At 42.7% G+C, this 18,972-nt stretch overlaps 1 protein-coding gene across 3 annotated transcripts in view; it reads left to right on the top strand.

The window, feature by feature from the left end:
* PCDH7 (protocadherin 7) overlaps nucleotides 1–18,972 on the top strand; it is a 1,191,840-nt gene that overhangs the window by 689,299 nt on the left and 483,569 nt on the right. For 2 of the 3 annotated variants that reach the window (XR_013220074.1, XM_077279931.1), the window contains exon 3: nucleotides 6,484–6,660. The exons of the other annotated variant lie outside the window; for it this stretch is intronic. Coding sequence is in view for 1 of the 2 variants with exons in the window: in XM_077279931.1 (XP_077136046.1) it covers nucleotides 6,484–6,660 (177 nt within the window). In the remaining variant the exon portion in view is untranslated. The remainder of the gene's footprint in view (nucleotides 1–6,483; nucleotides 6,661–18,972) is intronic. 3 annotated transcript variants of the gene reach the window in all.

Raw genomic sequence — 18,972 nt, 5'->3', positions numbered from 1 at the left:
GGGTTAGTTTTTTTTGCCACTTCACAGGCCCATAAAATCCAGCAAACAGGTTGTTAGGGCTGGCGGAACGCACCAAACAATACTAAAGAGGATATAAGGTGCGTTTGCAGCCCGGGGTCCACCGTGCACAGATGACACCTGCTGCTTAGTAATGATGGACAGTATATGGCGGTATAACATAAAAACACACGGGTTATCTTCACCCGGTATGTAGGAGGCGAACCCTGTTGCATCACAGGGCCGCAATACCGCAGAATGAATGCTAGTGTTTTGGTCACAGGACCCTGACCAAAGGACATGGGGTTAGAGTCTCTCTAGATGCACTAGCATTCGGCACCTCAACTGCGGTGCCAGAGAAAAACGAACTAAAGATTTACCGCACTACGTTCATACAGCGATGCTCTGGCGGACGCACCTAACCACCCTAAGCTTGGGCCAGGAAAGCACAATATTTGCGCACAGTACCGCTCTGATGGACGCTGCTGAATACACAGTACTGTCATGCCCAGTGCTGGATGGCTCAATCTGGCGCTAGTTAGCTCCAATCACCCACACTCAGTCAACAATGTTAGGGAAGGGGATAAATTAGGCGCTTTCGTCAGATTGCATACAACATCCACACATACACGATTTCGGATTTATACTAGTGCATGGCCGAGCGGCCATGCAAACCTTTTCTAGCTGCGTCCGTCTGGGACATTCCCCGTGGTCCAATCAGGACCCCTTCAGGACCTGAGCGTGTGTTCCCTGACCTCCAATAAGAGGTTTTCCCATAGGCATGCTCAGTTGACAAAAAGCAGGACTTAGTCCCTGGAGTGTCTGCTAGCCGCTGATTAATGCTGGTTATAATAGCTGAACCTGGGATGACAGCAGTAAACAGATGCTCAGAATCAGCTTCAGCAAAACGCTGGGACCGATGTCTCTGCTGAGCAGGCTCCTCTGCAGCTTGGGAAGAATGGGAGACCGCAAAGGACATGATTTGAGATTTCCCCTGTGCAGCGACAGGAACTTGACACCTAACATTACCCCCCTCCTAGGGCCCCCCGTCCTTGGGCGTCGCTACGTTCAAAAACTACGATGAACTGAGGAGCCCGAATGTATTCAACAGGTCCCCAGGTCCTGTCCTCTGGGCCATGACCCTTCCAGTACACCAGATAGTATTTTTTGCCACGTACCGCCTTGCACCCAACAATAGCGTTCACCTCATAATCGTCCATAGACGAGCTTGATGTCCCAGCAGATGACTCAGAAAACTGGGACATGTGAACGGGTTTTAGGAGGGACACATGAAAGGTATCGGTGATACCTAGGTGTGGAGGAAGGGCCAGACGATGGACCACAGGGTTCATTTGTTCCAGGACCTTGAAGGGACCTATGTAGCGAGATGCAAACTTAGTGGACTGAACTCACAGCCTGATATTACGGGCGGAGAGCCACACTAAGTTGCCAGGAGCAAAGGTCGAAGTGGAGCACTGGTGTGCATCGGCCAAGACCCTCATTCTCTCCTTGGAGGCCCGGATAGCATCCTGTGTGCAGTCCCAATTGTCACGTGCCTCCACCGCCCAGTCTGCCACCCTAGAGACGTTGGAAGAAACGTTCATGAGCACAGGAACCCACGGATGCTGGCCGTAGTTAAGGAGAAATGGGGTTTGCCCAGTATAATCGGCTACGGCATTGTTCAGTGGAAATTCTGCCAATGGTAGCAAGGGTGCCCAGTCATCCTGCCTGGCTGAAACAAAATGTCACAGATGTGTGAGCAGGGACCATCTAGCCTGGTGAAAATTTAGCCGTTGGACAGTTTGTAGATGCTCCAAATTCTTTTGGTCAGTGTAGACTTGGAAGGGAAAACGAGCTCCCTCCAGGAGGTGTCTCCACTCCGAGAAGGCCAACTTCATAGCTAGCAACTCCCTGTCTCTGATGGAATAATTTCTGTCCCCCGGTGTGAAGGTCTTGGAGAAGAAGCAAGGATGCCTCCGACCTTGAGCATCCTTTTGGAAGAGGACTGCTCCAGCACCAACGGATGAGGCATCCACCTCCATTATAAATGGTTTATCTACATCCGGGCAATGTAAAATCGGAGCGCTAGCAAAGTGGGACTTGATAGAGAGGAAGGCCTTGGAGACCTCCTCCGACCACAATTTTGGATTTGCTCCCTTCTTGGTGAGGGCTACCAAGGGAGCTACAAAAGTTGAGAAGTGGGGAATAAACTGGCAATAATAGTTAATGAACCCCATAAAGCGCTGCACCGGTTTGAGAGAATGGGGTTCCTGCCAGTCCATCACAGCCTGTAGCTTGACAGCATCCATAGCCAATCCCTGGGCAGAGATGATATAGCCAAGGAAAGGCAAGGACTCCTGCTCAAACACACACTTCTCCAACTTGGCATAGAGGGAGTTTGCCCATAGGAGGTTGTAGACTTTGCAAACATCTTTCCGGTGGGAGTCTATATCTGGAGAGTAGATGAGAATATCATCCAGATAGACTACGACCAAGGTGGTGAGCATGTCCCAGAAGATATCCTTTACAAAGTTCTGGAAAATGGCAGGAGTATTACAGAGCCCAAAGGGCATCACCAGATTCTCGTAGTGGCCATCCCTGGTGTTAAATGACGTCTTAAATTTGTGCCCCTCACGAATGCAGAATAGGTTGTAAGCACCCCTCAGATCAATTTTATTCAAAACCCTTGTTCCCCATGACCTATCAAATAGCTCAGATAGCAGGGGCAGAGGGTACTTTTTCTTAACAGTGATGGCATTAAGACCCTGTAATCTATTCATGGATGTAGTTCTCCGTTCTTCTGCACGAAGAAGAACCCCGCCCCTGCAGGTGACACAGACTTCCTAATGATTCCTCTGGATTGGTTCTCCTGGATGTACTGAGTCATTGCCTCCATCTCCGGGAGAGATAGTGGATAGACTCGACCCTGGGGAGGCTCAGCATCAGGCAAGAAATCAATAGGGCAGTCATAGAGGCGGTAAGGCGGAAGTGTCTCTGCAGCCTTCTTGGAGAACATGTCAGCATAGGGCCAATAGTGTTTGGGGAGAGAGGAAAGATCTGCGGGTACCTCTGTAGTAGCAACCTGAACGCAGTCCCTCTGACATCTAACCTCACAAGATTAACTCCATCCCAGAATTTTCCATGAGGACCATTCTATATGAGGGGAGTAGTAGCGTAGTCATGGTATCCCTAAGAGGACCTTATCAATTCCCTCGGGAATGACTAGCAGGGAGATGATCTCCTGATGGGATGGCGATATGGATAGAGTAAATGAGATGGTCAGATGAGTTATCTGTGAGGGCAGTGTCGACCCATTCACCACTCGTATGGATACTGGTTTGGCGAGCATCACCAGAGGAATTGCGTGCCTTTGGATGAAGGCAGAAGACATATAGTTGCTCTCTGCCACGGAATCCACGCAAAGCACAGTTTGGAGGTAAAAGCCGCTGTGTCTAGTGAACCACCTCCTACGGTCACTAAACAGGGACATTTTCCCCACCGCTGAGGACATCTGGAGGCAAGATGTCCTGACTGCCGGCAGACATAACAGACCTTGAGTGCACGAGCGGTCTGGGACTTAGATCCCACTCGAGACATCTCCATCAACCTTCACTCGTTAAAACGAAGATCGATGCGAGTTGACACCGCTATTAGCTCCTGCAGTGTGGTGGGAATCTACATAGTGGCCAAACATCCTTCACATGGTCAGCCAGTCCCCTCCAAAATACATGGATAAGGACTTTGGCCACTCCAGCTCAGATGCTAAAGTCTGGAAGTGGACGGTAAAATGGCTGACCATGGACGAGCCCTGTGTCAGTGCCAGCAGTTGGAGTGCCATATCATGGCTCACTCGAAGTCCCAAAAAGACCTGTTTCATAGTGAAAACCATGGAGCACTCTGCACCAAATCTTGCAGTGGGAGGCAGGATAAAGTCGGAACAGGGGTGGCAGTGGACAAACTAGCTGCAGCCATGCTAGCAGCCTGAACAGCTACTGCAGTAACATCCACGGCTGAGGTTCTGCGCTCGTGAGCTGCCAACCTGCCCTCCAGGTGCTGGATGTAGCGCTGCAGTCACTGTTCGTCCGCCATTACCAGCCAGACCCTGGTGCTAGCATAATGTTAGGGCTGGCAGAAGGCACCAAATAATATTAAAGAGGATATAAGGTATGTTTGCAGCCCAGCATCCACCATGCAGATATGACATGCACCTGCTGCTTAGTAATGACGGACAGTATATGGCGGTTTAACATAAACACACACGGGTTAATTTCACCTGGTATGTAGGAGGCGAACCCTGTTGCATTACAGGGCCGCAATACTAGTGTTTTGGTCACAGGACCCTGCCCCAAAGAAACGGGGTTAGAGTCCCTCTAGAACCACTAGTGTTCGGCACCACAACTGCGGTGCCAGAGAGAAACTAATTAAAGATTTATCGCACTGTGTACGTACAGCGCCACTCTGGCGGACGCCACTAACCACCCTAAGCTTGGGCCAGGAAAGTGCACTATTTGCGCATGGCGCCACTTTGACGGACACTGCTGAAGATGCAGTACTATTGTGCCTTGTGCTGGATGGCACTATCTGGCGCTAGTTAGCTTCAATCACCCACACTCAGTCAACAACATTAGGGAAGGCGATAAATTAGGAGCTTTCATCAGATTGCATATACACATCCACATATACACGATTTTGATTTATACTAGTGCATGCCCTAGCGGCCATGCAAACCTTTTATAGCTGCGTCCTTTCGAGACCTTTCCCGCAGACCAATCAGGACTGCTTCAGGACCTGAGCATGTGACCCCTGATCTCCAATGATAGGTTGTCCCATGGGCATGCTCAGTTGACAAAAAGCAGGACTTAGTCCCTGGAGCATCTGCTCACTGCTAATTAATGCTGGTTATAATAGCTGAACCTGGGACAGCAGCAGTAGCCAGACGCTCAGCATCAAGTTGAGCAAGATGCTGGGACCGACGTCTCTGCTGAGCAGGCTCCTCTGTGGCTGGGGAAGAATGGGAGTCTGCAGAGGACATGGTTTGAGATTCCCCCTGTGCAGTGGCAGGAACTCGACACCTAACACAGGTCTTCACTATGCTGGATTTTGCCTGAAGTGAATTGCAAAAAATTATTTGGAAAAATCTGAATTTTTTGTAAAATGATGGTGACTTGATTTGGCTCACTCATTTGTATATTTTGGCATTATGATATAAAAGAGCATAAACTAAAAATGACATGTATGAAACAAGCCAATTACTCAGCTCATCTACATCCAACAAATTCAGCCTTATCTCTTACACATAATAAATCATCATGCAATAAACTGAAAAAAGTCAGTAATTTTTGTTTTTTAGAGTTTGGTTATTGGCCTGTGATAAAACCTCGATAAACTTCCGGAAGGTTATCTATGGTGTTATTTTATTTTGCTGATTGTTCTGTCCATTCCCCCAAATCTTTTACCATCAATTTATAGAAGCTTCAAAGCAAAAATTGAGCAATTCAAGACACCAAATGAGTAAAATACTTTTTCAAAATTACTCCTGGGTAGATAAAGAGAAGATTGCAACAATTCAACAGCAATATATCCATTGTAAGATATATAGTATAGTTTTCAAACTTTTGACTCCGGAATATATTTATGCTTTTCTCTTACAAATAGTAGGGTCTTATGGGTGGCTATGCTCAAAAATGCTGAAATACTATAAATATTAATTTAAGTCATAAAACATCTTTTACGTTAATTAGCAATTCTATTTAAGCTGGGGCTTTGAAGTTATGCGTTAATACTTTTACAGTTCTTGGCATGAAAGTTTAGTAATTGGCAGAAAAAGCTGAGGCCACTTGTGATATTAATGCCCAGTTGACAATCTATTTCCTTATTTCCTAATTGCCGGTTCCTGTGCTGAGTCTTCCCTGGCCCCTCATTGCACAGAAGCACATGGGATTGGTACAGAACTACGTTTGTCTCTATTTTACAGTAGTTTACAAGTGTTCAATTTCCCTGGAGTGCTAACTGAAGGCATACTTCATCTCTTAAATTTGTGGAGTTTGCCACGGACAGACCATAAATGTATAGTAGATAAGACCTGCCACTATCTTGAGAATAGGCCCTTGACATGCACCTCAATCTGACAAGAATTGGTCTGAATTCCAATTCTTTCAATAGGAACTCTGACCAACTCAGCTCTGCGAGTAGCGTACAACATGGCCCCCTTCACAAGAAACATACAGGTCTTATCTGTGGAACTTGAATCTTCTGTATATTTGTGACCTATCCTTGAGATATGATATAATTCCAAAGAAGTTGAACTCCCTTTTAGGCACTGCACAAACCCATCTATGTCCATGGAAACATTGTTCCCCTTTAGTTGTGCACTGTGGAAATGATAGAGTTAAAGTGTACCAAACCTTGCAGAAAAATATAGCTCATTAAGGTGCTCTCGGGCTAAATGACCTGATTAGTAAATTGTTTTCACTATTTTCCTTCTAGATTGCACAGCTAAGGCATCTTTCACACTTCCGTCGGCACAGGTCCGTTACGAAGCGTCGGCGCAACATACCGAGGGACGTTGTGAAAATTCAGCACAATGTGGGCAGCGGATGCAGTTTTTCAACCCATTCCAAAGTCCCGGGGAGGAGGGGGCGGAGTTCCAGCCATGCATGCACGGTAGGAAATGCAGGATCCGATGTACGAAAAAACGTGACGACGGTCCGCCAAAACATGACGCATCCAGTGCACGACGGACGCGACGAATGGCCATACGTCGTGATCCGTCGGCAATACAAGTCTATGGTAAAAAAAGCATCCTGCGGGCACATTTGCAGGATGCATTTTTTTCCCAAAATGACTCATTGCGACGGAGGCCAAACGGCGCAAGTGTGAAAGTAGCCTAAGAGTGTTACACTGAAAAGTATAGGTCCTCCAGATAGAAATAGAGAGAAAGAGTCTCTATAGGAGCAAGTACAGATGATCATATGTTCTCCATCTGAGAAAATTGGTCCAATTTTACTAATTACACTCTGATCAAAGTTTCTCAGAGGTGGAGTGAAAAATAAATTTCTTCATCTTTTCTGTTCAGACCTCACTAGGATGTCATACCAGTAAAGTCTGATTTTTCCCACTGACCCATAAAAATGAATGGACGAGTGCCATCCAATTTTCTGAGGCAAGTCATGCATGCTGCAATTTTTTTTTCTTTGGACTTCTCGGTCTGGGGAAAAACTTAGACATTCAGACATTTGCATGGTCTCATTGGCCCAAGTGCGATCTTATGTTTTGAAAGATTGAACTGAGATCAATACTGCAGTTGTGTGCACAAGCCCTAAGGCTGATTTTACATTTCCAACTTTCATAGTCTAAGTGCACTTATATGAGACTGTTGAGTTTGGGTCATGAGAACCATGAGTGTGCTGCACCTTGTGATCCATACTTAGATACTATCCTCTCTTATCTGGCCATTCACTCATCTTTGGGGTGGCACACAATTAGTTGTTAGGCATAGCTTACGGTTAATATTACAGTAAAATTAGTACAATTGAATTTCAAACACTCACAGATAGCTGTATGATGTTAAGGACCTTTCACTTTTATTTTATAATTTAGTCTGAGCTTCTCCTCCATGCCTTACTGCTAAACAGATTTTGGACCAGTTTTCCTTCTGCACCTTTGTGTTGTGGTTCCACCCCTTATTGTGTCTGGGATACAGTTAATGACAGCTCAGTCATCCAGTCTGGTACAGGAGCGTGCTGAGATTTCATTGTGTTGATTAACAGCTTGATTATCCAATCTAACCCTGAGAGGCGCTGGATGTCTCGAAAGTATTAATTATCCTAGGTGATTGCCATGCTACTTAACTGACCTGTTTCTCCCAGAACTCTTCCAGATGTACATTCAGATAAGTGTAGTTTTTTCCTCTGTGTCTTGTGTTCTGTACGTTGATCTTTTGTTGCCTGACATTGGACCTCATTCTGACCATCCCTCTGGTTAACCCCTTCTGCTTCGATCCGCTATCCTCCTGGTATTCTGACCTTGGAACGTTACCAGACTATGCTTTTGTTTCTTCCTTCTGTTTATAACGTAACCTCCTGGCTTCTGACCTTGGACTCCTTGACTATCCTGAATCACGGCTTGGCCATGAGAAGTGACTAACGTCAAACTTTGATTCTAAAGTTATGCTCCCCAGTAATAATGGTGCAGATTTTCCCTTCAACCAATTGGATGTATGCAAGTGAACTTGTCTGTGGTTGTTTTTTGATTGACCAGCATCACAGGAGTAACAGCAAACACCCACAGAGAAGTTCTGTGACATATGCCCAGCTGGTTGAAAATTTTGCACTATGCCAGGGGTAAAGAAGAATAAGTAACATCTGCTAATTGAGGAGGTAATTAGTTTAAATAAAAAATAAATAGTAAAAGATCCTTACTTATTAGGAATGACTATTTAAAGATGCAATTTACTTTTGATGAAAAATGAATCTTTCCCTTGTTTAAGATATGTAATACCAAGGTAGTCCAAGCATAAAGTAGGACTTATGTGTTGTCACATGGGGGTCCAGTATTTGCTGGTACAGGAGTACTGCCGGTGGGCAGGGAGCAGTTATAGAGAACCTGAGTTATTACTAATTCTTTGTGTGTATATATTTATTATAGTTTCGTAACTATAGGAGGAGATAAACGCTCTCTGAGCAGATTCTTTATGGCTGATTAAACTGTACAGTAATTCACTCTGTGTTCCTAATGTTATACAATTGCATAATTCCCTGCATAAGGCTGCCTCATAATTGATTCTAGTTCCCACTTGTTTGCACTCAGCAGGGTCTAGCATGCTGTAATTCTGATCTATAGTGTAGATATGTGTATTGCAACAGAGTACATGTAGAAATCAGCAGTGCCTTGTGCGTAATTTCTTCTGAATATGTGTAATTAAACAGATATGGGGGATATATGCAAATATAATGAGAAATATCAGTCTTATCCTAGTGAAAGGAAGTTGGAGGACTCAGTCTAGATGATTTGGAATAGATTGCGAAAATATCAGAATCCGGAAATGAATCTTGTGTGAATCTACAGGCACAAATATGGCACATTGTAATGATTGTTCATATGTTTTTGAATTTGGGTTAGACAAACCCTTTCCACCCAACAACATTTATCACTTACCCACTAAATAGTTGATATTGGTGGGGTTTCCACAACTTTTACCACCAGTTCCATCTTCACTTAAGTTCCTCCACGCTGCATCTATGTACTTGACAAGGTCCCCTTTTCAGGCTCTTGGTCAGATTCCTAGACCCCCAGCCAAACTAACATTGAATGGGTAACATATCTGGAATTGTCCCCTTTAACTAAGATTAGGTTTAAAATGTTGTTTATGAATTGATTATGCTAATGCACCTTCTGAGCGGTGTGAATATGAAGTAGTTTTCATATACTTGTTCACAGACATGGCATATATTCATAAGAATCAATATATTTATCATGTAAAAATGGATGGAACGTAACTATCAGTTAAAGATAAATCAAGACTTATGTAGCTTATTTGATAGAATAGGAAATGGAAACATAATCCAACAGTTTGTTTAAAGAATTGAGCATTTTCAGCCTTTTGAACATCTTAAAAGAGCCATGCACACAGTCATGAATGTAACCACTTAAGCAATTTTAATCTATTATCCCAGTGCTGCAAGGCTACTGTGCTGTCCACTGAGCCACCATATGATTGATATGTCTTTCATTACAAATTATAATTATATATTGTGTATTTTAATCCTGCCTTTAAAAGGTTACCCAGAACTATATTTTTTTTTTTTTGAGCCAAACAACTACTTGCTTTTTCTATCTGGTACAGAGCAGTCACTGACTGCTCCTGCCGGCGATTCAACTGCTCCATGCCAAGAGAGCATCTCTTCCAGTTTGCACCATTGATGGGGCGTAACTGCTGACCTCATGCTTATTGACATCCATCTTCCCACAGTTAGGCAGCAGAGAGCCAGCTGTTAGCCAACATAACATTGGTGTGCCCCATCAACAGAGCAGAAAGCGACACCTCTGTCTTCTTGCCGTCAGCAGAGGCTGCAGGAGCAACTTGTCACCGCTCTGTGACGGCAGATATCAGTGCAGGGCAGAACAGGCAGGTAGTTGGCAACTACTTGCCTATCAGCACTTAGGCCATACAAAACAGAAAATATCGCAAGTTGTTTTTCTTCATAACTAGTGTTGAGCGATACCGTCCGATACTTGAAAGTATCGGTATCGGAAAGTATCGGCCGATATCGGCAAAGTATCAGATCTCGCCGATACCCGATACCGATACAAGTCAATGGGACTCAAGTATTGGAAGGTATCCCTGATGGTTCCCAGGGTCTGAAGGAGAGGAAACTCTCCTTCAGGCCCTGAGATCCATATGAATGTGTAAAATAAAGAATTAAAATAAAAAATATTGATATACTCACCTCTCCGACGCAGCCTGGACCTTACCGCTGTGAACCGGCAGCCTTCTTTGCTTAAAATGAGCGCGTTCAGTACCTTCCATGACGTCACGGCTTCTGATTGGTCGCGTGCCGCTCATGTGACCGCCACGCGACCAATCAGAAGCCGTGACGTCATCCCTCAGGTCCTAAATTCCTAGAAGGGAATTTAGGACCTGAGGGATGACGTCGCGGCTTGTGATTGGTCGCGTGGCGGTCACATGAGCGGCACGCGACCAATCAGAAGCCGTGACATCATGGAAGGGGCTGAACGCGCCCATTTTAAGCAAAGCAGGCTGCCGGTTACTACCAGGGCGCGTCAGAGGGTGAGTATATCCCTATTTTTTATTTTAATTCTTTATTTTTTACATGGATATGGATCCCAGGGTCTGAAGGAGAGTTTCCTCTCCTTCAGACCCTGGGAACCATACACTGGGAACTTCCGATTCCGACTCCCGATACCACAAAAGTATCGGATCTCGGTATCCGAATTCCGATACCGCAAGTATTGGCCGATACCCGATACCGGGATACCCGATTGCGGTATCTGAATGCTCAACACTATTCATAACTTATCCAAACATATTTCATCCAGTATACAGTGCAGAATGTTATAACAGATAACAGAATGTTATTTCTTTGTTTATTTTTTTTTTTTAAATTGTGAAAAGTCTTTTCAGAGGGTCATTTATTATTCAACCCCTCAACCCACCAGAATTCTGTTTGGTTCCCCTAAAGTAATAAGAAGTAGTTCGGGCACAAAGAACAATGAGCTTCACATGTTTGGATTAATTATCTCTTTTTCCAGCCTTTTCTGACTATTTAAGACCCTCCCCGAACTTGTGAACAGCACTCATACATGGTCAACATGGGAAACACAAAGGAGCATTCCAAGGCCATCAGAGACAAGATCGTGGAGGGTCACAAGGCTGGCAAGGGGTAAAAAACCCTTTCCAAGGAGTTGGGCCTACCTGTCTCCACTGTTGGGAGCATCATCCGGAAGTGGAAGGCCTATGGAACTACTGTTAGCCTTCCACGGCCTGGACAGCCTTTGAAAGTTTCCTCCCGTGCCGAGGCCAGGCTTGTCCGAAGAGTCAAGGCTAACCCAAGGACAACAAGGAAGGAGCTCCGGGAAGATCTCATGGCAATGGGGACATTGGTTTCAGTCAATACTATAAGTAATGTACTCCACCGCAATGGTCTCCATTCCAGACGAGCCTGTAAGGTACCTTTACTTTCAAAGCGTCATGTCAAGGCTCATCTACAGTTTGCTCATGATCACTCGGAGGACTCTGAGACTGACTGGTTCAAGGTTCTCTGGTCTGATGAGACCAAGATCGAGATCTTTGGTGCCAACCACACACGTGACGTTTGGAGACTGGATGGCACTGCATACGACCCCAAGAATACCATCCCTACAGTTAAGCATGGTGGTGGCAGCATCATGCTGTGGGGCTGTTTCTCAGCCAAGGGGCCTGGCCATCTGGTCCGCATCCATGGGAAGATGGATAGCACGGCCTACCTGGAGATTTTGGCCAAGAACCTCCGCTCCTCCATCAAGGATCTTAAGATGGGTCGTCATTTCATCTTCCAACAAGACAACGACCCAAAGCACACAGCCAAGAAAACCAAGGCCTGGTTCAAGAGGCAAAAAATCAAGGTGTTGCAGTGGCCTAGTCAGTCTCCTGACCTTAACCCAATTGAAAACTTGTGGAAGGAGCTCAAGATTAAAGTCCACATGAGACACCCAAAGAACCTAGATAACTTGGAGAAGATCTGCATGGAGGAGTGGGCCAAGATAACTCCAGAGACCTGTGCCGGCCTGATCAGGTCTTATAAAAGACGATTATTAGCTGTAATTGCAAACAAAGGTTATTCCACAAAATATTAAACCTAGGGGTTGAATAATAATTGACCCACACTTTTATGTTTAAAATTTATAAAAATTTAACTGAGCAACAAAACTTTTTGGTTTGTAAGATTTATGCATGTGTTAATAAATCCTGCTCTTGTTTGAAGTTTGAAGGCTCTAACTTATTTGCATCTTATTAAACCTGCTAAATCTGCAGGGGGTTGAATACTACTTGTAGGCATTGTATATATATATATATATATATATATATATACTAGATGGTGGCCCGATTCTAACGCATCGGGTATTCTAGAATATGTATGTATGTATGTATGTATATAGCAGCCACATAGTATATAGCACAGGCCATGTAGTATATAGGAGCCATGCAGTATATAGCAAATACTACGTGGCCTTTGCTATATACTATGTGGCTGCTATAAACATACAAACATACATATTGTAGAATACCCGATGCGTTAATACAGCCAAAACAGTACACTATGTTCCAAATTATTATGCAAATGACATTTTTCTCAGATTTTCCTTAATGGTCAGTGCAAATGACAGTCAGTATAATAAAAGTCATCACCCGTTAGAGTATACATCGAATTTTATTGAAGAAACCTCCCAATGATAACAGTATAATCTCCAAAATGAATAAAAACTCAAAATGCACTGTTCCAAATTATTAGGCACAGTAGAATTTCTAAACATTTGATTTGTTTTAAAGAACTGAAAATGCTCATATGTGGAATTTGCAGCATTAGGAGGTCACATTCACTGAACAAAAAAGCTGTTTAACTCCAAAACATCCTAACAGGCCAAGTTACATGTTAACATAGGAGCCCTTCATTGATATCACCTTCACAATTATTGCATCCATTGAACTTGTGAGTTTATGGAGAGTTTCTGCTTGTATTTCTTTGCATGAAGTCAGAATAGCCTCCCAGAGCTGCTGTTTTGATGTGAACTGCCTCTCACCCTCATAGATCTTTTGTTTGATGATACTCCAAAGGTTCTCTATAGGGTTGATGTCAGGGGAAGATGGTGGCCACACCATGAGTTTATCTCCTTTTATGCCCATAGCAGCCAATTACTCAGAGGTATTCATTGTCATGCATGAAGATGATTTTGTTCCTGAAGGCACGTTTCTGCTTTTTAGACCATGGAAGAAAGTTGTCAGTCAGAAACTCTATTTACTTTACTGAGATCATTTTCAGACCTTCAGGAACCTTAAAGGGCCTTACCAGCTGGTTCCCCATGATTCCAGCCCAAAACATGACTCCTCCACCTCCTTGCTGATGTCGCAGCCTTGTTGGGACATGGTGGCCATCCACCAACCATCCACCACTCCATGCATCTGGACCATCCAGGGTTGCTCGACACTCATCAGTAAACAAGACTGTTTGAAAATTAGTCTTCATGTATGTCTGAGCCCACTGCAACCGTTTCTGCTTGTGAACACTGTTTAGGAGTGGCCGAATAGTAGGTTTATGCACCACAGCAAGCCTTTGAAGGATCCTACACCTTGAGGTTCGGGGGACTCCAGACGCACCAGCAGCTTCAAATAACTGTTTGCTGCTTTGCAATGGTATTTTGGCAGCTGCTCTCTTAATCCAATGAATTTGTCTGGCAGAAAACTTTCTCATTATGCCTTTATTTGCATGAACTCTGTCTGTGCTCTGTTTCAGTCACAAATCTCATCAGAGTATGATGATCATTTTTAAGTTTTCGTGAAATATCTAATTTTTTCATACCTTGTCCAAGGCATTGCACTATTTAACGCTTTTCAGCAGCAGAGAGATCCTTTTTATTTCCCATATTGCTTGAAACCTGTGACCTGCATAATAATGTGGAACATCATTTTTGAGTAGTTTTCCTTTAATTAGAATCACCTGGAAAACTAATTATCACATGTGTTTAAGATTGATTTCAGTGATTCATTGAGCCCTGAGACACAATACCATCCACGAGTTTATTTGAAAAACAAAACAATTAAATCTTTATAACACTTAAATCCAATTTGCATAATAATTTGGAACACAGTGTATATAACACAGCCCACGCAGTATATAGCAGCCATGCAGTATACAGCACAGGCAACGTACTATATAACACAGCCCATGCAGTATATAACACAGGGCACATAGTATATAACACAGGGCATGTAGTATATAGCACAAAGACGTAGTATATAACACAGGCCACACAGTATATAACACAGGGCACGTAGTATATAACACAGCCCAAACAGTATTTAACATTGCCCACATAGTATGTAGCACAGCCCACGCAGTATAACACAGCCCACACAGTATATAGCAGCCCACACAGTATATAGCAGCCCAGGCAGTATATAGCAGGCCACGCAGTATATAGCAGGCCACGCAGTATATAGCAGCCCACACAGTATTTAGCAGCCCACGCAGTATATAGCAGCCCACGCAGTATACAGCAGCCCACGCAGTATACAACAGCCCACGCAGTATATAGCAGCCCACGCAGTATATAGCAGCCCACGCAGTATACAGCAGCCCACGCAGTATACAGCAGCCCACACAGTATATAGCAGCCCACGCAGTATATAGCAGCCCACGCAGTATATACAGCCCACGCAGTATATAGCAGCCCACGTAGTGTATAGCAGCCATGTAGTTAATAACATTGCCCTCATAGTATTTAGCAGTGTGGGCACCATATCCCTGTTAAAAAAATAATTAAAATAAAAAATAGTTCTATACTCACCCACCGGGATCCACCGAAGCTCCGCCGAGCCGTGCGCACCTGCCGTGAGATTGCTACGTCTTCTGGGCAATTTCGCAATGCATCTCTGGGAACGGAAGATGGCGGCGGGCGCGTGCGCATCGTCTGACGATGGAGGGTGAGAATAGGTGTTTTTTGTTTTTTTATTATTTTTAACATTACATCTTTTTACTATTGATGCCGCATAGGGAGCACCAATAGTAAAAAGTTGGGGACACACAGGGTTAATAGCAGCGGTAACGGAGTGCATTACCCACGCCATAACGCGGTCTGTTACCGCTGGTATTAACCCCGTGTTTGCGGTGACTGGAGGGGAGTATGGAGCGAGCACTGGGCAGTGAGTTCAGGGGGGTAGGGAGGGACTAATCGGACTGTGCGCATCATTGATTGGTCGCGGCAGTCATGACAGACAGCTTGCTTGATAAAGACCCAATTGGGTTTAAACGTCGCATTTTATGGCACAATAAAGAAGATTTTTTCACTTTCACCTTGATTGGATGCTGTCCTTCACTTCAACTTATGGTACGTGCTTTTCCACCTGGGTCCGGTGGATATAGGACGGGCATCCTCGGTCTCTGTTCCTATTATACTCTATCAGATGTGCTGTTGGCCTTGCATTTATTTTTAGACAGCTGGCGAGACCAATCAGCAATGCGGGATTTCCATGACGGAAGTTGCAGACAGAAAGACGGAAGTACCCCTTAAACAATTATATATATAGATAACTTGTATATATATATATAGTATATATACAAGTAATAGAAATAACTTTGCAGTATATTTATCAATGTGAACAAATTGTCCAGACTGAGGTACGGGCTTGAGCAATTTTCCGATCTGCAGACAGATCCTTGGTGTGGGTGATCCCTGTACAGAAATGCCTAGCCTTGCATCATAGAATCATAGAATGCTACAGTTGGAATGGACCACAAAGGTCATTATGTCCAAACCCCTGGATTCAGTAAACCATCCCAGGCAGATGCCTGTCTAGGCTCTGTTTGAAGATTTCCATTGAAGGAGAACTCAACACCTCTCATGGCAGCCTGTTCCTTGCATTGATCACCCTTACTGCCCTGTCAAAAATATATATTTTTAATATCTAATCTGTATTTTCTCTCTTTAAGTTTCATTCCATTGCTTCTCATGTTTCCATGAACTTGCTCCTGTTTTTCAATGTCTTTTTTAAAATGTGGTGACCAGAACTGGACACAGTATTCCAGATGAGGCCTGACCAAGGAGGAGTAGAGGGTGATAATTACTTAATGTGATGTATACTATATGCTCCTCTTAATACAGCCTAGAACTCTATTTGCCTTTTTTGCTGCTGCATCACACTGTTGACTCACGTGCAGTCTGTGATCTTTTAGTATACCCTTTCTTATATGTGCTGTTGCTTAGTCCTATTCCTCCCATTCTATAGATATAATTTTAGGGTTTTTTTTCCCAGATGAAGAGATTGAGAAAGAAGAAGGACCCCTGAAACATCACCACAGGTGTGTTTCTCTTATCGTCAGTCAGTTTCTCTGTTCTCATGCTCAATCTGTGGACAGGGATTATTCACACCCAGCATCTGTCTGCAAATCGGAAGCTTGCTCAAACCCATACCACAGTCTAGATGATTTGTTCACAGTGGTGAATATACTGCAAAATTTTCCCTATTACTTGTATGTATATACTGGATTAAATATTTTTGGATAAATTATGAAGTAAAGCAACTTGTGGCGTTTGCTGCATTGTGTGGACTATGGTCAGTTGTTGTGAACTACTGCTATACAGCGATGATTAATGTGGGGTTTTAGTATTAAATAAACCACTTTTTCAATTTTTGGATTGTTATTACTTAGAACCATAGTTAAAAAACATGATGTAGTACTGGATAACCCCTTAAGGTGGCTATTCTCAATAAAATAAAGTCAGGAATGTGGGACATTGAGAATGTATGCACACTCATCATAGATGAGCATGTATGTGTAGGGGACTGGCAGAATACTTTTTTGCAAACATACATTTGTTATGTTAGGTGAACAAGATGCTACAAAGAGATAAAAGGAGGCATGACTACATTAAACTTTATAAGGTTTTACTGTAGTCTGAAGTCATGCAGACTCATAGATCGTCATTGAAACTACATTTTGGCTTTTTTTATGTTTTCCTTTTCAAGATATATTTTTAAAATTGTCCCATGCAATATAAATATTTGACGGATTGGATTGATCTTTATATACAATTATGTTTTATGAGAACATAAGCACATGAATAAACCGCAAAGTAGCTGCATATGTGAGAACTGTACAAGAAAATACCAATCTAAGAGTCTAAAAATTGTCCACCCCCTCCCTCTCCCTTCAACATATTACTGTTGTTTTGTGTGGAAGTGTCTGGATGTTCTAGTGCAGCTCAAAAGCAACGTCCTGATACTTCATGGCTTACTTCTGGTCTTTATAATTTCAGGGATTGTAGTTTCTTAACTCATTAAAACTATCTAAGTTGGTGCTGTTTTCATATCTGCTGTTTAATATCTAATTCATAGGATTTATTTTCTCCTTTTCTGATCCCCGAAGTAATCCTGCTGTATGTAGAGTTTTATCCGAAGCTTTTGGTTTAAATCTTGTAGTTTTTTTTAGTTTTTTTCTTATTTTTCATACTTTAACCAGAGAAGACAAATCTGCACGTTTGCTTCTTTATCTTCCGTTCTACACAGAAGTTTTTCATATTCAATCTTGAGTCTCCGAGCATTTTTATAAGCAAAAACTATATTTAAAGAAGAGATTTTGCAATTGCAATGCAACTTTCATTTCCTAAACCAAATATTATTCCTCCTAAATACAAGTCTTCCAAGTGCCCTCAAACTTTCAAAACATTATTTAGAAACTTTCTTTTATTAAAAGGAAGACAAAGGGAAAATTTTAGGTGAATTGAGGTTTCGTCAAATATCCCAAAATATTTGAAGTATTTTTAGATAATTGATATATTCCTAAATCATACTGCAAATAGACTAGATACCAACCATCTTGTTACTGAAATCATGTAAAAAATAATTCATTTTTAAAGTCTTATGAAGAGGATGTCTGGCAGAACACAGATTTCCCAATGGTTTTCTAATCCCCAAGGAATTTTGCTTGCCACCATATGGTGCTTCATTGGTTACTAGAGATGAATATATCTTTTGAAATTCGAGTTTACCAACTTTGCAGAATTATCCCTGAATATTAGATTTGCGACAAATAAATTTGCAGTGAATCTGAATACTGCAAGATCTTTAATTGCCTAGAAAATATGTGTATGACACTGTGTGGTCTCCTAGTAATATATTGAACCCCTTTTGAGATCTTTAATGCAAAAACAAAATGTGGAAAATGGAACACTAAACTGCCTTATTTGATTTCATTGCATAAAGAATAAAAAAATTATGTTATTATGTTATTAAGGTGCTGTACTGTAGACTGTAGTACAATACAGATCAATCTACAGTCACACTGACTCTGTAGGTCCAGCACTTCCCTATCACTTGTATCTTTGAATGATTAGCCAAATACTCACATTACCATTTTCAATATCTTTTGCCATTACTGGGTGTTTTTGCTAACCTCGGAAATCAAATTGCAAATGGTTCAAATTCACAGGGATCAGATAATTTCAGGAAATTTGAGTTAAAATCGATTTTCTGTGAATCAATCTGCTCATCTCTATTGGTCACTGTTTTTTTTGTGTGTGTATATATATAGATATATATATAATTGCCGCGCTAACTGAACTGTGGTAGGGATGCAGCAGAAGTGAATAGTACCAAAACTAGATTAAAATAAGGTATGCTTGTAGTCACTTGCTTGCATTGGTCACATACCACATGACCAATGCAAGCAAGTTAGTACAACAAACCTTATTTTAATCTAG

This window comes from Ranitomeya variabilis, chromosome 1 (assembly GCF_051348905.1).
Source record: "Ranitomeya variabilis isolate aRanVar5 chromosome 1, aRanVar5.hap1, whole genome shotgun sequence".
NCBI classification, from domain to species: Eukaryota; Metazoa; Chordata; class Amphibia; order Anura; family Dendrobatidae; genus Ranitomeya; species Ranitomeya variabilis.
This window is presented reverse-complemented; position numbering and strand designations above follow the sequence as displayed.